The 27,124-nt window shown below is 40.6% G+C and overlaps 1 protein-coding gene across 1 annotated transcript in view; it reads right to left on the bottom strand.

Annotated features, from left to right (window-relative positions):
- Positions 1–27,124, bottom strand: part of IARS2 (isoleucyl-tRNA synthetase 2, mitochondrial) — a 551,921-nt gene that overhangs the window by 425,435 nt on the left and 99,362 nt on the right. The window contains exons 3-6 of the mRNA XM_085612944.1: positions 18,263–18,422; positions 342–490; positions 207–256; positions 9–118 (exon numbers count right to left, since the gene is read on the bottom strand). Of these exons, the coding sequence (XP_085469070.1) occupies positions 9–118; positions 207–256; positions 342–490; positions 18,263–18,422 (469 nt within the window). The remainder of the gene's footprint in view (positions 1–8; positions 119–206; positions 257–341; positions 491–18,262; positions 18,423–27,124) is intronic.

Raw genomic sequence — 27,124 nt, 5'->3', positions numbered from 1 at the left:
GGCAATACCTGTTAAAGGGGCTAATTTTGGAGGAGACTTCATCAAGCTAAATTTGGTGTACACAGCGCGACTGGAGTGCTGCTGATTATATTCAAGCTCTGCTTCAGCCAAGGCTGTCCTGGAAACAAATGAGGAGCAATATTATAGCTCTAAATCCTCAATCTAAAGGCGCTATTCCTTCCCTGTCTAAAAGAATAGTACCTCACCTGGCTGAAGGGGACCAAAAAACAGGCTTGTAGTCCTGATATATGTAGCCCTAAGAGACACAGAACACTACATCAAGGTCAAGAATCTGCAACTTTCAATAAACTCAGCAGACAGCAGCAACCAAACCAACATACCTTCTCGTGCATCTTGTAGAAAACATTCAACTGTTTGGCTTCATACTTCTTGTCATAGGTGTAATAGCAATTATTCCAGTCTGCCATCACCCCCCATCGGATAAATGCTGATTTCTGCCTCTCAATTGCTCTTTCTGCAAAATCTTTTGCTGAAAATAAAGAATGAGAAATAGAATAAGACATCAAAAGATCACTATAAGATACAATTTGCTGTAGTAGTTGGCATTACAGATTTATTTAACAAGATATTATTTTCATCTTTTGTGGTACACTGTTCTCACTTTTTCACAATTTATTTGAATCATTATATGCTTAAATAAATACGTCAAAAATAATACACATCGAAAAACGTATTCTTTGTTTTCCCATGATATTATTTTATGTACCTGCTCATTGTTTTAAAACAGAAAATACATCAAATAGAGCACATTTAATTTGTCCTCAAAAATCTCTTTGAAACGGCTACAATATATTCATTGGCTGTACTCAAAAGAATAACAAGAATGGACTAGTCTGTCAAATTATTATATTCAACTTATATTTCACGTTTATTTTGGTGTTTATTTTTTATGATTCGTTGCCAATGGCAGAAATAAGATTAAAATAAATATGCCTCTCTCAGCCAAGATATCTGAAGCCCATTTAGTAGGGTGAAGCCATTTAGCAAAAGGAAACACACACTTGTTATGCACACCAGTTGCACACCTATTGTTAGACCCGTGGGTAGGCTTGTGTTACCTAGATCACCAATGCTGTGCAGATCTCGGAGATATTGTGGCTTTCATAATACCAGGGAGCACAGCCTCCATTAACCTGTAATGGCTGTAGTACCTGCCTGGCTGTCCACCCGGGTGACTCGGACAAGCAGGTACTCTCTGGCTTGTCAGCTGCAGCCGCATTGGGCTCGTTTGTTGTAGTGACTCTCTTTTACTCAGTACATGCCGACTCTTCTGCCACCTGCACTAGAGTGCTACATTTTCTGTTAGTTTCCCTTCAACATGCAGAGGCAGTGTCATTGTAGTGATTTCCCTTTTGGGCCCACTTTGGTTCTCCCTTAGTTTTGCGTATTAGATGTTGTAGACTGCCATCACTTTGCACAGCCACACATAACACATTTGTTTTTGTGATATTATTGTAGGAATACTCTTGACATGTTGTTTGTTATTCAGCGATTCTTCTCTGGATTCAGTCTGCACATTTTATCCAAGGCTGCTTAGAATATATAACATGGTGTACTGTTTTCTTTGCCCGGTCAGCAACAGCATCCTAACATTTTAGACATAACATGATAGCACAGCTGCAGCTTTCCAAAACAGTAGTTCTTATCATATAAACTGTATCACGTCACCTTGGGATCAGAGAGGAGAATTCCGTCAGAGAGACCGGTCCTCGAAAGAACGCTGGCAGAGCCCGAGATGCAGCCTTGCGTAAACTCCGTTTACACTCATTATGTTGTTCATCTAACTGCATACATTAGGTATGGGATCTGTTGCCAATCCTAGAGATCATTTATACATCACACAGTAAGAGTAGGCCCAGACAGATTCATAATTTGTCATGGTGGAGATGTTTAATTTATACAGGCGGATAGTAATGCTAATGACTTTTATTTTCAGCTGCCTAGCGATCTTAGCACATTTTCTTCATTATAGACTATGAAAGTTTCAATAAATGTAGTGTAAACTTTCATGTATTTCTTTTGTTTACCACAGGGATGCATGAGTGAGAGAAGAAAGGTGATGATCCACGTTTCCCTAGAGGACTAGAGGGTCATGATCTAGGTTGCCAAAATCACCTGCTACTCTGGGAAGGCTAGGAGTTCAGGTGAGGCACTGTGAGCTAGCCAGGATTTGGGCCAACAGATAATGATGCTGTAGAGAGACTCAGTATATATTCTGACATTCTGTCATGCCAAGGCAAAGTTCATCTTTACCAGCAGAATCCCTGCAACATGGCACTACCAACATTGGTCAGGTACCAGTCTCCGGAATAGTACTTGTGCGTGATCATAGTACTCTTACACCTCCTGAGACGTCCATGGTGTTAGGGCGTAATCCTCCACAGTATTTTAGGAAGCATCTATTTTTTCTGTTGTTTGTTCAAGCTTGAACCTTTAAAAGGATAATCCATATTAGTGTTTGCACTCGGTTTCCATTACTGTTTTATTAATGGCGGCGCCACAGCCTATACCTATTGCTGATAATTGCAGACCTGCAGTTAATGCACATTTAAATTTACATGGCCTTGGCAATGCGGGTGATGACATGACGTTTCTGGTTGAAGCCCACGATGCCTATCTTTTAAAAGTGTTTTATTCTTGGGTCAATTTTCCGGTTGTGGATGCTAATACAGGGACATTTCATGAATACACTGACATTGTACCCCTTCAAAATTATAGAGCGTATACGCTCTTAGAGGTTCCACTTTGGGAACATCAAAATTGGTTCTGAGGCGCCCTAATACATGTACTTGCTTCTATACGCACAGGTCAGCGCTATCGGGTTATACACCATAACCTGACCTACGAAACCTCAATGTTAATGAGACCCAGCAATTATACACTGGTCTCATTAGACTATACAGACGCTTAACACAACATGTTTTGCGCACCTTGATGGCTGTCACAGCAATGGCTATATTAGCAGGGCAACCACAGTTGCCTGCAGTACCTACAATAAGTCCTGTAATTATTAATTTAACTAGGTTCTTCCCACAAACGTAACAATCACTGCTCCGAACGGGGATGTACAGGTTAGCATTTACCGGCAATATACTTCTACCCATTCCTACATACATTCAACAAGCCAGGACGCCCACCTGGAAGCCCCCGTCAAGCTGCTCACACAACCCTGTGCAACTCGTCACTAAAACTGAATCCGCCCGCCCTCTCTCACCAAGATCCCTTTGTCCATTCCCAGTTTCATCACAACATTCGCTACAGCAGACCAAACGCAATAAGCACTCAAGAAAGGATGGACTTCAACGCCCATGAGCACCCCACACAGATGCTTGCCTAATGTACCCTTGTACAAATGCACTGATCTTTTGGTTTCACAATAATACAATATGCTGCAAGATATTACGCATTACTATTGTTTATGTTGCAAAACCAATCCGTAAAGATTTTTTTTGAATGAAGGTGTTGCTTCTGCACATGCAGGTGTGGCAGCCACAATGTAGGTACTATAGCAATGTTATATGCGGCATGGTTTATATAAACCGGTCACAAAATATGTTTTTTGTTGTGTCATTTGTCAACAAATTTAAAGTTCTACCATGGCAAGCCCACAGCAGATACACTTGTTAATTTACAACAAACCTTTTGGGTGCATTTATTTGGACCATTGTGGTCCTCTTAATTCAGATGAAATGTTTAAATGTATCCTACTTGCATTTGATTCTTGTCGAGGTTTCTCTGGGCATGGCCACAACGTTCAGCTGACGCTCAAACGGTTATTGAAGATTTACAAGTCTTTATTGCAACACATGCATGCACTACATTCCACTCGGACCTGGGCCCTGCTTTCGCCTCTTAGGCCTACGGGGGTACCATGGCTTCCCTGGGTGTAGGGGTGCATTGCTCTTCCCCCTTTCGTCCTGAGGGAAATTCGGTAGTGGAGAGGATGACTTAAAGCAATCCTTAACAGCTAGCGTATTAGGTACAGGGGGTAGTTGGATCCATCACCTGTATGGGACAGAGAGAGCACTTAATAATCTCCCTAAACAATCTATGGGAGGTCGGACCCCATACAAGGGCCTTTTTGGCATCAAAATGTATGTTCCAGACCTTGATGATACAGACATCATGGCAGCAGCCATGCCCTTTGACGTAATGATCATTCTGCTGTCTTACAGTATTTGCTAGACATATGTGACGGTCAAACAAACAATTGAAGACATCTGCCTCTGCCAGAATCGAGGAGCAGCCAGCACCTTCCAGCTGGATTATACAAATTGAGGATCTCATTCGAGAAAAGGTTGCAGTGAAAAAGGAATTTGACCCATCATACCACGCACCGGTGCCAGTCCATGGCATTCAAGGTGCAAGAACTGTAATACTGGCACCATTTGCTGGTTCTAAAGACAATAGTTTTGTCTCTATTGATCACATCAAGTTACATTATGTGGCGGTTTCTAAACAGTAGGCCACGAGGAGTCCTTGGTAGCTCCCTAACTCCTCTCACTACCATACAGGAAATTCTTCTACTGCTTAGAAGCAATAGCTAACTTGTTTCTCCCTCGCTGGGCAGAGAATAAACTTCGATTAATTCTTAATACCGCTACATATGCCAGCCATACGACGGGAGTGAGTACTGTACTTACTACTGTGTCTCCTGCAGATGTTGTTTATATTGATCCACTCCTCGTGGAATCTACCAGTTCTCTTACTACACCTGTGGCTTCTGTTATTCAACAAACTGCTTCCGAATTTTATGTGGGAACAGATTCTTTTTCATCCAACTCTTTTGACAGTCCCACCATTCTAGACACTATGCCTTTTCGAGCCTGTGTTGTATTTCATGGCTGAAACACACTTATCTGGTCCCTCCTTGGATTTAAACTTGTATAATACTTCCCTTGGTTTTTCTACTTCTTTGGATTGGATTTGTGATTGTTCTTCTTGCCATTAAATGGCCATAATCTGCCAGAATGCTCTGCTAGAGAACTGGTAGACGAGGTGTCAGCACCTCACTCATCTTTACATAAACTGAAAAAAGACCCGTCCTTTGCGAATGTTTCCACTGTCCCAGTAACTGATGGAATTGTCTGGAATACGGTCCCCTATGATATTTTCGGCCCAACAGAAATACAGCAGATTCCTTAAATCTTCAAGGTGTTTACGGGTAATGTTATTGTACATGGGTTACATTATGACGATTGGGATGTTGACACTGTAAACTATGCTCTCAGGGCTGGAATATTATATTGTTTTTAAAAGTGAAGATCTGTATCAAAATTCTGCTAATTATAGTGAAATGCTCTGTTATCATTATGGACATAATAATAAAAATACTTGGATTTATATAGCCTGGCTTCCCACCTGTGAGGGACTCAAGGCACTGTTCCTAGGCACGAGTAGATTAAGTGATCTGTCCAGAATCAAGGGATGCTGAGCTGACGCAGAAACTCTGACCTGGATCCCCAGCTTCAGAGTCTGCAGCTTTGGCCGTTATGCCATAACCTCTCTCATCCTTATTTGCATTGAGCCAGTGTTCAACGCAAACTTTTAAATAATACATAATGGGAATATTGTCCTATTCCCCCACAAGGGAGCTCAAAAACATATAGGGATAAATTCACATATTTTTCTGGACAAGATTAATTAGACCTGAAATCTTTTTTTTTTTAAACTTGTCCCCACACCAGCAAATAAATATATTCTGACTCAAATCAAGCTAATATATACAGATTTGTTTGTCAAACAATTAGCCTGGGAAAGCTCTGAGTATTGAAAGGATACAATTGAAATTAAATCAATTTGGGGTACCCAAAAATTGGCAGGTTCAGGGAACAGAAACCTTACTTAGAGCCTTCTTGATTCCAACACAAATGATTTTTTTTAAATGAAAGTTCAACAGACTACTTGTCTAGGATTTGCTAAAGTTAAAGACATGAATTTACCCAATATTCCTTCTTTTGCTCGATTTGACAACTGGAAACATTTAACAAACTACACTGAAGAACAGCTCAATAATAGTATGGTGCAGATTGGTCCCTTTAACTTCACACTTTCAGTCCAAGCGGTTATTGTGGCCTATAAAACAAATGGTTGTTATCCTTGTTTTTTTAACTCTACACCAGGGTTTAAGGCAAGCAGACCCGACCCTCGTTATTCCCAGTCTCAACGCTCAGGGACTATAACCACCTATTTGGTAGGCAAGTGTGTAAACAATGGTTTGCACATTCCATACTGTCTGCAGTTAAACAACATCTCTCTCCTGTCGGAAAACATGGACCCATCTGATTTCTTGTTGGGTCCTAAGTCACCATGCTCTAAAAGATTTATGCAACTTTACAGTGAAACTTGGAAAGTGTCACAAATGGAAGCAGCTGCACGTTTAAGGCAAATTGATCAAGATAATTTGGATAAAGTGCTTGCTGTTGTTGATAATAGCATTAATAAGTTGTCTTCTCGCATATACAGTTCAAATAACATTGTGTTGTTTTTTAATATTACACAAAATTATATGTCTTTATACCATGGGCAAAGTCATTTAAGATCTATAGGCCACTCACTTGTTTGTAAACAGGTTACCATCCATGGAGCATGTAACACTTCGGATGCAAATTTGGAATGTTTTTTAAAAGGAATACCAGCCCCTTCACTTCTCCCTTCATTACTGTCCGTTCTAGTGGACGTTATTTAATATTAAGCGACCAAGATTGTTAAGGAATGAAGGCCAGATTCCCATGTGTCCTTCCGTTTCCCAGATGGAGACCTGCTGAAATAATGTGCTTTTCCCTCCCATGCATGCAGTTTCTGATAGTTCGTCATGGCCTTCAAGTCCAACTGTGAAGGCAGATTTTAACAAACTAAACCAACTCAAAGCCTTATTGTTTCAAAATAATGTGGCATTAACATCTACCCGAGAAACCTTTGAACTGCAGGTTGCAAGAACATCCAGCAAAATACAGTCATTTTTAGGCACAAATCTGCCACTGCATTTCGGCAAGCTTGTGCATCGCAGCTTTAATGCTTCCATTTCTGCCGGAGAGTGCACTTTTTTTTTTAAAACAACCAGGCCAGTTTTAGTCAGTATCTCCCAAAAACCTTTGGAGCGACACCAGCGTTTATACATTCCCTTTTTCCCAGTTTTCTCAGGGGTATCCCCTTGGTGTTATTCGCATTTGCAGCATTTGGGTTCTATTTTGGCTAATCCGCAATGGATATTCTGTTTCGAAGCCACTGCTAATGGAATTACCACCAGTCCAGTTGTGCCGTGAACGCATGATACAATTCTTTGGAGTCCTTCCGCTCCAGGAACTGAACACTGACTGGTCATTGTCATTCTGATCCACCTGGTTTACCGGCATACAACCAGTGTTTCATTACCTGTGGTGCCCCTTCGAGTGGGCACTTGGTTTTTCCTTGCGCTGCAGTTGCCTGTTGCTATGGATACATGAATCTATTCAAGAGTCCTATAACGACGCATTTCCGGAGTTGTCCCATGAACTTGCAGCTGCTTTAGGATACATGGTATGAGTTACAGACTATTTCCTCAGCATCAGCTGGTAACAAAGATCATGTCTGTTCTTTGGAGCTTTTGAAAGAAGCTATTGAGGAATCAACATCTGCGGAGACTGAATCCATTCTGGAATCACTAAACACTGATCTTTTGGTAGAAATATTGGGTGACCCCAGCGCAACCTAATTTGGCCCTTTTTCAAACTTTTCCTGTTCCATTTTCATTAGGTTTATAAATGTGAATATTATGCGGATTAGCATTGCACTGAGTTTGCTTAGCTTGTGATTTTTATCATTTTGTTAGTCGCTAAATTACTCTCCCAACAAAGGAGAGGATGTAGTGATTTCTCTTTTGGGCCCACTTTCGTTCTCCCTTAGTTTTACGTATTAGATGCTGTAGGCTTCCTCTGCTTTGCAAAACCACACATAACACATTGGTTTGCGTGACATTATTTTAGGAATACGCTGTAGAAGTTCTTTGCTATTCAGTGATGCTTCTCAGGACTCAGTCTGCATATTTTATCCAAGGCTGCCTAGATTACATAACAACAAGGTGTACTGTTTTCTTTGCCCGGTAGGCAACAGCTCCTAACATTTTAGACATAATACGGTAGCACAGCTGCAGCTTTCCAAAACAGTAGTTCTTATCATATAAACTGTGTCTCATCCCCTTGGGGGCAGAGAATACCATTCTGGTAGAGTGGCCAGTCCTGGAACAAACGCCTGCAGAGCCAGACATGCAGCCTTGCATAAACTTATTTTACACTCTTGATGCTAACCACCTAACTACATATATCAGGAATGGGGTCTGTTGCCAATCCCAGAGATCATTTATACATCCCTGTGCTCACACAGTAAGGGTAGGCTTCAACAGATAGATAATTTGCCATGGTTGGGAGGCTTATTTTATACAGTCTGATAGTAATGCTAATTACTTAGTTTAGTTTCATCTGCCCAGTGAGGGCAGCACATTTGCTTTATACTAGTCTACGATAGTTTCAATAAATGTATTGTAAACGTTCTTCGATTCTTTCTTTTGTTTCCTATGAGCATGCATGAGTGAGATACAGGAGGTGATCTGTTTCCACGGTTCCCTTGGAGACTAGAGGGTCATGTTCTAGGTTGTCAAAATCCCCTGCTACTCTGGGAAGGTTAGAAGTTCAGGTGAGGCACTGTGAGCTAGCCAGGATTTGGCCAGACCGATACTGATGTTGTAGAGAGACTCAGTCCTTACATTCTGACGTCTGGTTATACCAAGACACAGTTCTGCTTTGCCAGCAGAATCCCTGCAACATCATAAGGATGGTGATGGATTGGCGCGGAAGCCAACTGTTGCCATTTTGGGAGAGCTTTCAATGTCTCAAGAAAGAAGGTTGGAGCCGAAAGCTTTCCCAAACTGCAATGCAAACTTGATTAATTTTTCAATAACATTTATCAATCCAATATGGCATAGAATGAACTTCCCGTATGTTTATTTCCTATTTAATTTCTATATAAAGGACTGCAATCCTTCAATCAGCTCATCGCAGAGCAGTTGCTGTGCATTTTTCTGCAGATTTGTCTCCCGCTGCTTTCATTTTTGCCTCTTTCAAATTTTCTAGTTTTTGTAACTCTTTTGACCTTCTTTTGCCGTGGAGAAATCTTTGTTCCCCAGATCCTGATCAGCTCCTTTTGAAAGTATTAAGTTCTAGTACCATTGTTTGCTTCTACAACCAGCACCCTTGAGCCTTCCTAGGAGTTTTTTTTGCCATTCAGCTTTTCATCCTTAGTGATCCATTCACACAGACACCAGCCAAGCTGGCATAGTGGTTGAGGAAGATGCACACTTACCTTGGGTAAGCAAAACCATGTCATAAAAAGTTACTTTGGCACTCAGCTCTTGTACCTTATCCAGGTCATCTGTAGTTAACTGTGAATATACTGGTTGCATATTCCACAAGGCAGAGGCTTGAAAAGTGGTGGAAGTCCCAAATCATGTATTTTTTGTTAACATTTAGCCATAAAGTCACATAGTTCTTCCGATTCCAATAGACTAACCTTGGAAATTTCATGATTGCACCTGCTGGTGCACATGAAACAAATGTAGGTCACCTATAAAATCAAACAAAATAGCCTGAGGGGCTTGCACACCAGTTAGCTGGACACTGGGGGAATCTAGAAAGAAAATGTCTCAGCCTCAAGGCTACCAGAGACACAATGACTGTTCCCACATGGAAAAAGAATAGTGGTTGTCTTCCCACCATGACTAAGAGAATAGACAGAACAGAGTGAACTTCAAGGGACCACTATAATGGAAGATGAAGAGACAGATGATCGCAAGGCACTTGGATATCTAAAACCTGTGCCTTTCCATCCATCATTCAGCTTAAGTTGCAAGAGGAGTGTTTAAAAAAAAAAAACACATCAATGATTCCCCCCCATAAACCTCTTGGGAGCTCCAACATATTGCAGCAATGAGACACACAAACAATTATAATAAAGCTGCGGGACCCTAGAGAGACGTGCAGGTTTACATTTGATCATGGCAATAAAAAGAGACCCTTTTTAATGGCCATTTTTGAGTTTTACCATTTGCAAGCTATGTTAGAAGGACACAGCAATGTAACGAATATCTGCACATTGTTGAAACAAGCATTTGCAATGCAATAGGTCTCGCGTTTGCGAGATTTTGAGCTATTGGCATTGTAAATGACATGGCGTTTTATTTATGTGTTTAAAAAACCTGCAATGATAAAATGCATTGTCATTTACAATACCAATAGGTCCAATTTTTGAAAATGCGAGACCTATTGCATTGCAAATCCTTGTTTTCCTCATGTGTCCACTTCATTCTCCGTTTTCTACACCAACATACTCGGATTCCTGCATTCTTTATTATGTTTTCTGTACTCAAGTGCCCCTCAATATATTTTTTGTACGTCATAGTGTCTCGCGCTCTGGCCTCGTTAAGGGATATTAATGGTGTACGGTTCTCATGGTCCTTCACAGTTAATAAATTAAAAAACAAACCCTGCTGTGCCATTCTCACAGTTAAAGAGGGTAGACTGAGTGTTAAAGCATTCTGATATAACTTTACAAAGGAATTCAATACTTTGCAATGTTTGACACCACCAACACTGCATTTGGAGGCTAAAAGAGGTGAGTGTAACATCTGTAAAAAATAGTGGGAGGTCTTGACACCCCTCCCCCGCGTCCATCCCGAGCTGTGCCCTCAATGTAGTTGCTATTATCTGTTCGTATCCTTGCTTTCAGTCCAGTTGCTACTGCTTTTGTGCACTTCTCTATTTGTGTGCAATACCATGCTGTTTTCCTTATACTTGTTTGGATTCCTGTGCAAACGTTTACAGTGTTTTATTCTGTTTCTGTTTTCTATTCATTTGGTGTTTTCTGTACTTTGCGTGCAGTGTTCTTTGGACATCATTGTATGTACTCTGTGCACCTCTTAATGGGAATACACCTCATTTCTCATTCTGGACATTTTCTCCTGCTCACCAATTTGTCTCTGGTGCTACATTTCTTAAGACCTACTGCAGCCAGCGTAGACCGTTATCGTTCACGTCCATGTGTTGGTTTGAGACAGACCTTTGTTTGGCCACGTGACGCAGGCTTGGAGGAAAACTAGAGTGGAGACTGGGGGGATGGCGGCTACAAGCCGTGAATACTGATGGGGTGGGGGAGAGTCAGAGGTGTTTGACTCCAAGGGTGCGCACTAAACGATGTGACCAGCGTCCCCGGAAACACACTGTTGTCTTCCCACTCAAGCTATGAAGTAGTGACACTCGAACACCGTAAAAGGGGTACTTTGGGGGTGAGTTCAGATAAAAAGGACAGTAAAAAGTAGAGTAACTTGACAAATTAATAGTTGTTTCCTTACCGTTTCGCTGCCAGTAAAATTAACACAACTCCCTGGGGCTTGATATACAAGGTTACACGATGATTCAGTGCCATCAATGACGTACTGCTACAACCCTTGGGATTCGCTTAAGAACTACATGCACCATGGGACTTTTAATCTTAGTTCTCTTCAAATTAACTTACGCACATAAACGCAATGATTTGTTTAAAAAAAAAAATCTCCATGGCAGGAATATTACGTTCCTAACTTTACTTGCAGGGTACATCCAGATTGTGTCTCGGTGCTTTAAATACCACTGTGCAATTTAAGCAATTTAAAAACATGTATTTTCTCATGTTATGTTATGTTATGTTATATAAATTTGCAGTGCACGCAGCTACTCCAAGGCGCAAAAACTGAAATAGATCATGAATCTAAAAATCAGAACAGGAAGGTTTTCAACTTTTTCTTAAAAATCTGAGTATCTTGAATGACTTGAAGAGCCAGGAGCACCCGCCCAACCTTTGGCGGATAAAGCGAGGGGCCTGGACCAGTAGTTTAGAACCAGAGCGCAATGCTTACAAGGAGATGGAAACAACGTGTACTTGTAGACGCATGCTCACCCAAGGGTATCTCGGCAGTGAATAACAGATGTTTATTGTTACCCAACTCAAGGGTACTAATTTCATCAACCTCAGAAGGATGAAAGGCTGAGTGGCCCCACCGGGGTTTGTATCCATGACCATTAAGTGGAACACAGGCCTCTACAGTGAAACATTAGTCTACTGAGCCATCAGATCCAGCTCCGCTAGGTCAGCACCTTGAGCATTCAAGCCAGTGCGGAAGACAGACAAGCCACCGAACTATCTCCCTGCACAAGACTTAACACCGCTTCTAAACTGCAGAAGGCAGCCGACCCTCTTCCACACCTGGGCTTGCCTGTTCCTGCTCCTCAAACAGTTGTTGTGAGTGATTTGCGCACACACACATGCAGTTCGTTGTTTGAAGAGAGAGTTAATTGGGTTCCTGCCAGGTGCTGATTCAAATAACACGGCTGTTGGTGCAGCACTTGAACCCTGATGCAATTTCACCTCGACGGCTCCCATTCTCTAAAGAAAGGTTGCCCTGTGTCCCTGCAGGCACATAGTCCAAACCCTGAAAAACAATCAGAAGCATCAGACGGTCACGTCCCCATATCTGCAGGGTATCCTGTCCCCATACCTGCAGGGTATCCTGGGTATTACTGCAAAAGTCTGTGCTCCAGTAACTATGATTGCTCGCAGAGAAGTTGGAGATAATACACTGGCAGGCCTACTTTATAAGTACTGTGTGCAACGATTGCAACTCTGTTTGAGGTAAGAGGTGTAGTGTAGCAGCCAGGGCGGCTGACTCCGGAACACAGGGGCGCATTGTTCGATCCCTGGTGCCGGCGGCAGGTTAGCCCAGCACCTTGTGGCTTGGCAATAGCTCGCTTAATCTTCCCGACGGCCCCCAGCGCCGGGACACCTCTCCGAAGGTAGCTGTGCACTTTACAAATGCTGGTATTTAATTTCATTTTTGTGCCGAGGATGATGGAACGCGATCCCTTTCCCCTCTGACATCTGCCTCCTCCAGAAGCTTGTTACCCGTCTGACATCGATCAGCAAAGCCAGTCCGCTTCTGCTCAGTCTGACGGCCCCTTCCCGATCGCCGGCGAAAGAAATAAAATAAAAGCGCAGATCACCAAACTCTTTTTTGTCAATATTTGATGCTTTTAGCAAGCAGTGCAGCATGCCGCGCTGCTTATTAAAAGTGAAAAATAGAGTTTGCAGAGCTGAGCAGCGCCCTTCATTGGAGTGGGGCGAGGCGGGGCTTGCAGAATGCCCAACAGAGTTTGTCGAGCGACACAGAGGGGGAACAACCTTTACAACGCAACTTTTACAACGCACTACCTTTACAACGCATTTTTTACAACGCATAATCCATTACAATGCATGACATTACAACGCATTTTTAAAAACTACCTTTACAACGCATTCCATTACAACGCATACTACCATTACAACGCATACCATTACAACGCACAATATTACACTACACTATCCAACACTTACCCTACTGTTGCACCCCCTGGAGTTAGAATAGTAATTTTTACCCCTATACTATCCAACACTTACCCTACTGATGCACCCCCTGGAGTTAGAATAGTAATTTTTACCCCTATACTATCCAAAACTTACCCTACTGTTGCACCCCCTGGAGTTAGAATAGTAATTTTTACCCCTATACTATCCAACACTTACCCTACTGTTGCACCCCCTGGAGTTAGAATAGTAATTTTTACCCCTATACTATCCAACACTTACCCTACTGTTGCACCCCCTGGAGTTAGAATAGTAATTTTTACCCCTATGCTATCCAACACTTACCCTACTGTTGCACCCCCTGGAGTTAGAATAGTAATTTTTACCCCTATGCTATCCAACACTTACCCTACTGTTGCACCCCCTGGAGTTAGAATAGTAATTTTTACCCCTATACTATCCAACACTTACCCTACTGTTGCACCCCCTGGAGTTAGAATAGTAATTTTTACCCCTATACTATCCAACACTTACCCTACTGTTGCACCCGCTGGAGTTAGAATAGTAATTTTTACCCCTATACTATCCAACACTTACCCTACTGTTGCACCCCCTGGAGTTAGAATAGTAATTTTTACCCCTATACTATCCAACACTTACCCCACTGTTGCACCCCCTGGAGTTAGAATAGTAATTTTTACCCCTATACTATCCAACACTTACCCTACTGTTGCACCCCCTGGAGTTAGAAAAGTAACTTTTACCCCTATACTATCTAATACTTACCTTAAATGCAATTTAATATTATGCGTTGTAATGGTATGCGTTGTAAAGGTAGTATGCGTTGTAATGGAAATGCGTTGTAAAGGTAGTTTTTAAAAATGCGTTGAAGTGTCATGCGTTGTAATGTCATGCGTTGTAATGGATTATGCGTTGTAAAAAATGCGTTGTAAGTGCATGCGTTGTAAAAGTGTGCGTTGTAACGTCATACATCCGACACAGAGTAAAAGAACGGCGCAGCTCGACAAACTCTTTTTTCAATATTTTATGCTTTTAGTAAGCAGCTCAGCATGCCGCCTGTGGTGCACTGCTTATTAAAAGCATAAAAAAATTATAAAAATAGAGTTTGCATCGCGCTTCGCGGCCGAATGAAAAATAGAAAGTGCTTACCAATTAATTGAAGGAGATTATAATGCAGCAAGTAAACGATCCAGTCCTAATGGGCAGTGCCAAAAGGAGACAGGACGACGGTAACAAGGAGGGACTAAGAAGGCTCATTATCAATCGGAATCCAGCATTTACCAAGGACGATGACGCCAGCCAATGAAAAATATAGGCGAGGCTTCCACACCACTTCTAAAAAATACCCTAATACAGCATGCCTTGCAAAGCGAGTAGCGCATGCGCTACAACGCTAGGCGAGACCTAAAAATGATGCAACTGACATGAGAAGCTTTTATATGGTACCAAACTAAAGAAAGTAACTTCTACACATTCATCACAAGATGATCTTTGGAAGTTTTATAAAAGCCTGCTAAAACCATTCAAAAAGACTGCCTAATAAAATCCAAATCATGGCTCCAACTCCAAAATGTATATACAAAATAAGAAGCAATGTGTAACATACTCCAACAAAACACATTACATCAAAATCACACAGTATTTAAAAACAGTAATATTAGTCAAAGACTCACCAGGGAACAAAGTTATTCTGAGGGCCAAGCAGGATTTCGAAAATGAAATTAGGATAATAGGCGAGGGAGGTGCATTACGACATATGCTCTTGAAGACAAGAACAACAATTTGACTACTGGAGTTATCATAAGGGCAACATTTTGTTTTATTTGCCCATTTCTAACTTATCAAAATCTGATCCACTCTCCAAGCAGTCATGAGTATTTGTAAATAAATCTCTAGAAAGCACCCTTAAGGAATGCTTTGTAAGTACATTTGAACACCGGCTACAAAATAGATCATTGGTTGTGATACTCAATCACAGTGGAAATTGAAACACATTTCTTTTTCAAGCTACACAAAGCCCCCATTCCAGTGAAATACAATTTTCTGCATAATAAAACCACTTTAGACTTTTACTTCGCACCAGTCCAGATCAGCTATTGGTCAGATCAAAAACCTTGAAATTGCTCTTGGAGACAAATTCCTAGAGGTAATCATATCTACATTTGCTTCTTTCCCAACCCTATAGCAACCGGGTTACCATACCATTGCATGTTCTTTTTGGCAGTCAAGTAGGCATGACCATAATCTCAAAGGACTTTGTAGGGAAGAGGGGGTAGGTTCATAGTGTCTATTTTAATTGCAGGCAGATAGATTATAACTAGACAATGGACTACCTCTGATCTACCCTTATTCTGGATGTTGTGGTCAGTGTTTTCCTAGTGGTGTGTGTATGAGGGATACAGCATGGACAGCCGTCACAACAGGTTCACAGAGGAGTGGAATATGTTCAACCTGGATATAATGGGGTTAGTTTTGATTATTTGGCAAATCTATTTATATCGGATTCTACATTTTATTTGATGTAAAAATACACCTGATGTTCATTTTCTTTTTCCTTTTGACTTGATTCCTCCTGATGTACCCAATCTTTAAATGACTAATTACTATACCAGGTAGGCTATCGATACTGGATACACACTGTGTTTGTGTTCAAAAGATTCCAAAGCAGGGGCTTGGTGCAGTTGGTTTGCCCACAGAAAGTGACCTATGCTTCTTTATGATTATCCCTGTATCTGCAAATTGGTGTGGGAGAATTTATCACAGAGCGGTGGATTGCAGCGGATTTGTGTGAGGGTTTACACTTGAGGGGGCTGTTATTCAATGGTTTACCGGTATTAGAAGCAGAAGCATCTCTAGTTTTGATTTTTTACCCAGGGCCTGATTAGCACCAAAGGAAACCATATTAATACACCATGGCTGTTATGGCAGTAACAACTTCTGGATATACTTATTGGATGGATCCCACCAACTAAGCAAACCAGGAAGGTCATGTCCTATCCAGCCAGCAATGGCTTCCAAATTTGGACCGATCTGTGTGTGCCTGCTTGAGCCTAACATGGTAGAGAAGATTATCATGAGGTTTCTCTCCGACCCCAACCCCATAGCAGCAGGGGGCAGTAACTTACATTTTGCAGTTGAGCCTGAGGTAGATAGATTACACTCAAAAGATATTAACAGTTGCCAACACCAGAGTATCAGAAAGTACCCCAAACTGGTAATCACTAGATACAAGAGGAAACTATTATAATGGCAAGGTAAGGAATCTGGTTTTCATTCTGTGGTATGCTAATGCATTGAGTATAGACGGTGTTCTGGTTTGTCAAGTTGCCTCCACCTAAACGACTGGCTGCACCATGCAGCTTCGTATGCTCCAACCTTCCCCAATGTGGCACTCACTGTTCTTTCTATTTCACTGTCCTGTACATTAGCAATGGTTTTTTAAGCATGATTCGGTTGGATTCAACAATGCAAAGTTATGCTAGCCATAACAGAATGTTGTAAAATAAAGTGTCAGTGGAGGATTGTGGGAAGGACTTAAAACATACACATGTGAGGGGTGGCAGAAAGGATAAGTCAATCAGCAGGCTGGTGCATAACCAAATTATAGCACAATGTGATCACTATGACTCAAATACGTGCTGACATTTAAAGGCCTAGCACAGGTTTCTCTGTGACATCTAACATACAGTTCAGGTTCCTAGCCAGTTGGTGACATAGTGAGTTACAACACCCTGCACCAGAATCAATCATCTGATGGAATGGAGAGGTAGCTAGAGGAGCTACATGAGCTGACCCTTGAGAAAGAATTGAGATTGGTTCTTGATAGATATGTAGGTAATACGCAAGACTATCTCCACCCTTGCCAACAGTTAAGCTACAGGTCTAGATGGATTACATATTTATTTCTGTACTGAAACCACTGCTGCCTTTCTTCCATCAATTCCATGCAGATAAGGGCTTCTCTCAGGGAGTCATGATACCCTTGTAACACATTATGCTTGTGTGCTTCTCTACGTCAGAGAACCAGACCATTTCTTTTATCATAAAGATGTGGTTGCCTTCATTCTATAATTGAGGTTGAGGGGTAGGTTGAATAAATCAGAGTGATTTTACTTTCAAACCTTGTCCAACTTGGCGAAAAAGTTTGATGGTGCAGTAAGTCTTGACTTAAGGTGTTGATAACTATCTCTGTTTGCCTAATGATCTGGCATAAAGATAAAAAGCTGATGTTATTACTGGGAAAGGTTACCCATAATTGCTCACACAATGGGTAACATAAAAACGGTGCTTCGTTCAAGCAGAAGGGGACCATAAAGGACACAGTAAAATAAAAAATATATATTTAGACAATACACCTGGGTTGTCTGGTGGTTGAAAGACTGAGGATATGTCGGAGTACGTTACAGAATTGTTTTTTATAATTCTCTGCTCCACTGTTTTTAGAAAACATGCCACAAAAACAAGAGAATTAAAACACATGACAATGGAAAAGGAATTGTGTTTATGGAAGATTTGTATACAGTAAAAAGGACTCCACATGAATGACACACAGATGCTTTTAAATACAAATCTAATTAACTTCTTCAGAATTATCAAGCACAATTTTAATACACCGAGACATGTGGGGTCATATGTTATCTCAACTGTACTACCATTCAAAATAAAGGGACTGATTTAGAGTTTGGGAGACAGGTACTCTGTCACAAACATTAACGCCCGCCATACTACAAGTGCCATACGATATAATGCCCTTATAATAAGGAGGGCGGGATATCCACCAAGCTCTGAATCAGGCCAAAATTTCTCACTCATTTACCTTTCTGCCTTATGTCCATTGCAGACAGGTTTTGGACTTCTTCGCCAAGATCAGCCAGTGCCTTGAGCTCAATAGGTAGGCCATGGCAGTCCCAGCCGGGCACATAGTTCACCTTGTAGCCCCTCATCATCTGGAATCGATTAGTAATGTCCTTCAAGATCTGAAACAAGACAAAGCACCGCAAAACAATGCATCATAACTAATGGTGCAGAAGTGCAGATTCAAGTCTAATTCATCACGAAGTAGCAACTGTCTGTTTACACAACCACTGAAATTACATGATAACATTGCTCACTATTTTACCTTTCATTTCATAGCATGATTTAGCACTTTAATCCAACAAATACAAGTCAGTTTGATGACAAATACTTGTTTTCCAGTAGGAAAATATGCAAAGCTTGATTTATGAAGTTGTCTGGAATAAATATTTTGAAATTTTGCTAATATAGTACACAGACTGCCGGTTTAGGTAGTGATATTGCAATAACTTAGGTGGGGGGCAAAATTGGGCTGTACTGCGGATGGGGTGGGTGCGGGGGGTCTATAAAGTAGGAGAAGGAGGGTGATTTTTGGACAATCAAATGGTCCCATTTCAAACTGGTGCTTAATAAAATGCCCAGGTAATAAAAGTCCATTGTTTTCTTTATCGGTGTATGGGAACTAAAAAACATCTTTGATCGGGTGCTAATACTGTATTTAGACACTTATTTGCCCATGTCTTCTTCCATTAAATTTTAGCTATACATATATTACAAATATTTTTTTTTCATAAAGACACATATGTCATCAGCAGAGGATTACGGTCGCGTGAGTTATAGTTGCCTACAGTAACTATAACGGGGGAATTTCATTGGTTTTTTATCAGTAAAATGTACAGCTAACTATAACATGTGTGAAACCTATGGTTTTTTCAGTGAATTTGCAAGGTTTTTTAAATGCTAATTCCTAACTATAACGTGTGTGAAACCTATGGTTTTTTCAGTGAATTTGTACGTTTTTTTAAATGCTAACTTACTTTACGCCATTCGTGGCGTGCGCGCCCAGTTAACGCAGTTCGTTCCGTGCGCACGGTGCGCTTCGCGCACCGCGCGCCCACTTTACGCAGTTAGTGCCATGCACGCACGGTGGTCACGCGTGCCCACATTATGCGGGATGGGCCATGTACGCACGACGCGCTTCGCGCACCGTGCGCACATGGGGGACATATTATGCGCATCGTTGTGAAATGTTTTGTTTATTATTTTCATTTGTTTGATATGCCATGCACAAATGGTGCCCTTAGGGCACCATTTGCACTTGGGGTGGGGAGAGTGTGGATAATTTTTTTTTTTTAAACCAATTTTTACCGTACGCGTACGGTAAGCGTAATCGGCGATTTTTCGAAAAAAAAAGAAAAAAATTTTTTTTGGCCTTGGGGGTTGTTTGGGGGCCCGTATATCACTGCTGGGTGAATATTATCTCAATAAACTGCCCCTTTACACATTTTTGGGCTTCATTTATGCTGCCCCACTCAGAGTGCGAGAGAGAAAATGGCGGCCGCCGCTTCCTGGTTTCGGCCGAATCGAATGTTTACTAAGATCTAAGAGCCAATCAGAATCGCGCTCGCGCACGTCACCGTACGCGTACGGTAAGCGCACCGTAAGCTGGCTCAGATATATATATGTTGATTTAAAGGCTATTTTCTCAGAATCTACTGAACAGATTTACACCAAACCTACAAAAGGCACTTCCTTGACCTGAGGACTACCTCTCTGCCAAATTTCAAGTAATTCTGTTCAGCCGTTCGGGCTGTAGCTGTGTCTAAAGGTCCTATGGAAAAATGCATGGGAAAAACGCGTTTTGGGACCCCCCTTTTATCTCAGCCCCCGCTTGACGAATCCCCCCGAGACTTTCAGGGTAGGAGCGGAGCGTAGCGCCCCACCTATTTTGAAAAATTCGTGAGGATTCGTCGACCGGCGCAAAAGTTATTCAAAATAGAATGTTGCGGATTTCCTATGGAAACGTGGTCCTAACTATAACTACCTACTGGCAACCGCCAGTAGGTAATATATATATATATATATATATATATATATATTCACTCCAAACAATCTCACGTATCTTTGAGAAATACTCGGACTCCCAAGTTGAATGCAAAGGATTTATTTATAAGTGCAGAACGACGCGTTTCGCCATTACGGCTTGTTCACGCTCGAACTCGCAGTAAAACACATCAAATTTAAATTACATCAATTAGAAGATGGACAAGTCACAACAACGTGAGAATTTCATGTTACTCTCGCGGCCATCTTTGAACGGTGTGTCGATCTCAACAACGGATGAGGTATTGACTCAAAATTAAATCGTCATATATTACACATTTGTAAAACCATATAGAATATATACATATCTTGTTGTAATAAAGCAGAATATGCAATATACATTGTCATATATGTAAAAACTACAAAACCTCATGTCGAATTGTGTTTGTGCGAAATTCAATAAAGTTACCGACTTACATGTAGCCCAAGTGGGCATTAATCCAACTCATATCTTGAAATAGAAGGTATTTTGCAACACATCGTGAATCGAATCGTGTTTATACAAAATTCAATAAAGTTGCCGACTTCAATGTAGCCCAAGTGGGCATTAATCCATCACAGATCCTAAGATAGAAGGTATGTTGCAACACATCATGAGTCGTGCCATAAATATTTAAATTCTAGACCATATCGAGAAACATATTCCGCATAGGTATAAAGGCCAATAAATAACCTTGTGTGTACAAATAAATCGGCTAAAATAGCCCTAAAGTCCCATTGGTTATTCCGATAAATCAAGGCGATGTTGTCGACAACTAGTCAAAACACATGTGCTAACACCAGGTTTAATAGTAGCAGTGTAACGTTGCTTCAATGATCAGTAACATCTTCCTTCATAGATAATATTCCTGTTGTACAAGTTGTGACTCCATCTGGAATAAATACAAATTTTAAAATAAGAAACTACTTAAACAACACTGCTGAAAAGCTATATTTACATATTCATTGCAGGTGTACTGCAAGTTCCTCGCTCATATTTAACCCTTTAGGGACCATGCTTTCAAAGTCCACTATGTATCGGGATTCTAGTTTTCTCAGGGATAGTTCTCTATTACCCCCTCTTAGTCCCAAGTCAACTGAGTCAATCACCACCATTCGAGCCTTAGTTTCATCTTGGAGATGTTGATCAAAGAAATGTCTAGCAATGGGGTATGTCCTGTTGTTATTCTTAATGGCCCGTAGATGCTCAAGCACCCTTTTCTTTGCTGTGTGTTTGGTACTGCCTATGTACCATTTAGCACAGGGGCAGATAAGGACATACACACAGTATGTGGTATTACAAGTAAGTTTTTTTCTTATGGTAAATTCTCTTTTTGAATTGGGTACTTGCAGCTTATTACAATCTGTGCTGTATCTACAGGCTTTACATTTTCGGCAACACCTATACCCCCCATTGCCAGAATTGATGTTTAGACCCATTTCTGAGATGTAATTGTGGCTCAATTCATCCTTCAGGGAGCGCCCTTTTCTGAATGTAATTTGGGGATTCTTACCGAGAGCATTGTTAAAATGTTCATCGGTAAGTAACACATGCCAGTGTTTTTTGAATATTTTTCGTACCTCCTGAGCTTGTTCTGAAAAGGTGGTAATGAATCTGATGTTTTCTTCTTTGATTTCTTTGGGTTTGGGATAAATCAGGTCGTTGCGGGATTTGATCTCTACTCTAGACTTGGCTTCCTTCACAATTTTAGCACTATAGCCTCTCTTTGAACCTCTCACACATAGTTAACTCCTCACTTTTGTACGCCTCTACTGTGCTACAGTTCCTTTTAGCGCGCAGCAGCTCACCATACGGGATGCTGCGCACTAAATTCCGTGGATGACTACTATTGGCGTTTAGGATGCTGTTACCCGCAGTTTCCTTGCGGAATAGTTTGGAAGTTAGTTGGTTATTCTTGACTTCCACACGAACATCCAAGAAGTCGATTGTATTTTTACTTATAGTCTCTGTAAACTGTAGATTGTGTGTGTTAATGTTCAGTTTATCAATGAAGATTCTTGCTGATTCTTCATTACCACACCAAATGAAAAAAATATCATCAATATACCTCAGCCACAGGGCAACGTTGGTAAATCATGATAATTCCGTCCGAGAATGCCGGTACTACGGGGGAGATAAGTGAAAGTGACGTCTCTGATGGAAACCTCTCGGATGCATCCACATCTGGCTTGAATCAAGAAATAATGAATGACACCCAAAAAAGAGCAAGTAATTTTTTGTTACAGTTTCAACTACTAAACCAAAACAGGACAGAATACCAACAGGAGAGTGGGGTCCAAAGAGGACGTGGACGCGGAAACAGAGGAAGAACAAGAGGAACCAACAAGCCAAGAAGAGGAGCAAGCAACGTAGACAAAATCCTAGTGGGAATGGAGACAAGGGGAAAAAGACAACAGAAAATATGACGGTTGTCAATTTATCCCAACGTCCTCTCTCAACTGAGGAGATTGAGACCCTCTCTCTTGGACTTACCTTCTGCCCGTCATCCAATATGAATTTTGCGCAAACACGCATTGATTTATTCCTGTTTTCAAGGAAATTGAAACTGAAGAAATGGTTTAATACCAAACCATCATATCAAGACAAAGTAAGTGTTAAGCCGAAAGAAAGTAATTTAACTTTGACGGACATTAAAATGTTACATGCTCTGCACAGTAGTACAGATAATGTTGATACTAGTCTGTCTGTACCTGAATGGGAAATGTGGGGTGAAGAGGTGGATGTTAACCCCGGGAGTAAGTTTAAACCCAAATCCGTGTTCCTCCCAAATGTTCAATGTGAAGCTATTGAAATTTTTGAAAAAGGTGTCTTTTATGATTTACAGAAAATGAGACACAAGAAGATTTCTTTTGATAGAAAGAATCTTACAGTGAAACAGATTATGGCCATTGACAATTTAAAAGCAGACCAGAATATCGTCATACGCCAATCAGACAAAGGCGGTAATGTGGTCGTTCTAGATAAACAAAAATATCTGTTAGAAGGTCTAAGACAGCTTAGTGACCAGGAGTGCTATGTGAAGACAGATATGGCGGAGGTATCTAACTCTAAAATCATGTATAGAGAAAGATTAGTAGGGTGGAAAGACAAAGGATTGCTTGAACAAGAAGAATTTAACTATCTATACTGTGCACACCCTAGATTACCGATTTTGTATCTGCTTCCAAAGCTACACAAAGACATGCAGAATCCACCGGGACGACCAATAGTATCATCGATAGGGTCATTGTATGAGAATACATCTAGATTCATAGATTACTTTCTTAGACCCTATGTTGTGGCCTTACCCTCATATCTGAGAGACACCACCCACTTTCTAACCATCATCGATGGCATACATTGGGAAGCTAATTATGTTCTAGTCTCCCTGGACGTAAGCAGCTTATATACCAGTATCCAACATGACTTGGGTCTCCAAAGTGTTTTACACTTCTTCAAGAGTAGATCCATCTCACTCTTACACCATTCTCAAATGATTTTTGAGATGATTGAGATCTGCCTCAAGAACAATTTTTTTATTTTCAATGACATCATATACCGACAGTCACAGGGAACTGCTATGGGAACCTGCTTCGCCCCCAGCTACGCAAACTTGTTCATGGGCTGGTGGGAGGAGCAGGTGGTCGCCAACATGTCTGAATTTACCAACGTTGCCCTGTGGCTGAGGTATATTGATGATATTTTTTTCATTTGGTGTGGTAATGAAGAATCAGCAAGAATCTTCATTGATAAACTGAACATTAACACACACAATCTACAGTTTACAGAGACTATAAGTAAAAATACAATCAACTTCTTGGATGTTCGTGTGGAAGTCAAGAATAACCAACTAACTTCCAAACTATTCCGCAAGGAAACTGCGGGTAACAGCATCCTAAACACCAATAGTAGTCATCCACGGAATTTAGTGCGCAGCATCCCGTATGGTGAGCTGCTGCGCGCTAAAAGGAACTGTAGCACAGTAGAGGCGTACAAAAGTGAGGAGTTAACTATGTGTGAGAGGTTCAAAGAGAGAGGCTATAGTGCTAAAATTGTGAAGGAAGCCAAGTCTAGAGTAGAGATCAAATCCCGCAACGACCTGATTTATCCCAAACCCAAAGAAATCAAAGAAGAAAACATCAGATTCATTACCACCTTTTCAGAACAAGCTCAGGAGGTACGTAAAATATTCAAAAAACACTGGCATGTGTTACTTATTGATGAACATCTTAACAATGCTCTCGGTAAGAATCCCCAAATTACATTCAGAAAAGGGCGCTCCCTGAAGGATGAATTGAGCCACAATTACATCTCAGAAATGGGTCTAAACATCAATTCTGGCAATGGGGGGTATAGGTGTTGCCGAAATTGTAAAGCCTGTAGATACAGCACAGATTGTAATAAGCTGCAAGTACCCAATTCAAAAAGAGAATTTACCATAAGAAAAAAACTTACTTGTAATACCACATACTGTGTGTATGTCCTTATCTGCCCCTGTGCTAAATGGTACATAGGCAGTACCAAACACACAGCAAAGAAAAGGGTGCTTGAGCATCTACGGGCCATTAAGAATAACAACAGGACATACCCCATTGCTAGACATTTCTTTGATCAACATCTCCAAGATGAAACTAAGGCTCGAATGGTGGTGATTGACTCAGTTGACTTGGGACTAAGAGGGGGTAATAGAGAACTATCCCTGAGAAAACTAGAATCCCGATACATAGTGGACTTTGAAAGCATGGTCCCTAAAGGGTTAAATATGAGCGAGGAACTTGCAGTACACCTGCAATGAATATGTAAATATAGCTTTTCAGCAGTGTTGTTTAAGTAGTTTCTTATTTTAAAATTTGTATTTATTCCAGATGGAGTCACAACTTGTACAACAGGAATATTATCTATGAAGGAAGATGTTACTGATCATTGAAGCAACGTTACACTGCTACTATTAAACCTGGTGTTAGCACATGTGTTTTGACTAGTTGTCGACAACATCGCCTTGATTTATCGGAATAACCAATGGGACTTTGGGGCTATTTTAGCCGATTTATTTGTACACACAAGGTTATTTATTGGCCTTTATACCTATGCGGAATATGTTTCTCGATATGGTCTAGAATTTAAATATTTATGGCACGACTCATGATGTGTTGCAACATACCTTCTATCTTAGGATCTGTGATGGATTAATGCCCACTTGGGCTACATTGAAGTCGGCAACTTTATTGAATTTTGTATAAACACGATTCGATTCACGATGTGTTGCAACATACCTTCTATTTCAAGATATGAGTTGGATTAATGCCCACTTGGGCTACATGTAAGTCGGTAACTTTATTGAATTTCGCACAAACACAATTCGACATGAGGTTTTGTAGTTTTTACATATATGACAATGTATATTGCATATTCTGCTTTATTACAACAAGATATGTATATATTCTATATGGTTTTACAAATGTGTAATATATGACGATTTAATTTTGAGTCAATACCTCATCCGTTGTTGAGATCGACACACCGTTCAAAGATGGCCGCGAGAGTAACATGAAATTCTCACGTTGTTGTGACTTGTCCATCTTCTAATTGATGTAATTTAAATTTGATGTGTTTTACTGCGAGTTCGAGCGTGAACAAGCCGTAATGGCGAAACGCGTCGTTCTGCACTTGTAAATAAATCCTTTGCATTCAACTTGGGAGTCCGAGTATTTCTCAAAGATACGTGAGATTGTTTGGAGTGAATAACTTTGGAAATCCGGTTTCCAAACTCGGACCGCCGGCGACAGACCGCTATCTTTAAACCGGAATTGGTGGATTAATATATATATATATATATATATATATATATATATATATATATATTCACTTAAAAAACCATAGGTTTCACACAAGTTATAGTTAGCTGGACATTTCACTCATAAAAAACCAATGAAATTCCCCCGTTATAGTTAGTGCGGGCAGCTATAACTCACGCGACCGCAATCCTCTGCTGATGACGTCAGATATTACATCACTGATGACATATGTCTTTATGAAAAATAAATATTTGCAATATATGTATAGCTAAAGATTAATGGAAGAAGACATGGGTAAATAAGTGTCTAAATACAGTGATGTAATATCTGACGTCATCAGCAGAGGATTGCGGTCGCGTGAGTTATAGTTGCCTGCACTAACTATAACGGGGGAATTTCATTGGTTTTTTACGAGTGAAATGTCCAGCTAACTATAACATGTGTGAAACCTATGGTTTTTTAAGTGAATTTGCAAGGTTTTTTAAATGCAAATTCGTAACTATAACGTGTGTGAAACCTATGTTTTTTTCAGTGAATATATGAACATATAAATATAATCTGCATATCTATATAAATATAAATTCATGCAAACATATACATATATGCATACATATGCATGGTATGTACATGAAAGTTTGAAAAACACTAATACAAGCAAAGCTAAAAAGCCACCTAATTACAAACAGAATTGTTTTAACTTAAACGAGGGCGAGACCTATTGCATTTTCAATGCTTGTTTACTTTGATTCCATCAAGAAGGCATTCAGATGTGTCCCACATTTTCCATAAATTCTGAATGGTAGCACTCTAGTTGCTCATTAGATCACTGTAGTAAAGCTACTGTTCACCAGGGAAGTCTGCTGCTGGTATTGAAAGTGCATGTTTCAGTCTGCATGTCAGAATTTTTTAATGAAATAGAAGAGGATTTGAGAAGTCAAAATGTGCCCTAAGTTTTCTTTATGCAGCACTAGTCATAATTTCTATGGCAAAAAGGACCCCCTCATTT

This window comes from Triturus cristatus, chromosome 6, assembly GCF_964204655.1.
Source record: "Triturus cristatus chromosome 6, aTriCri1.1, whole genome shotgun sequence".
Taxonomy (NCBI): domain Eukaryota; kingdom Metazoa; phylum Chordata; class Amphibia; order Caudata; family Salamandridae; genus Triturus; species Triturus cristatus.
The sequence above is the reverse complement of the archived record's forward strand: the minus strand, read 5'-3'. Positions and strand labels throughout refer to the sequence as shown.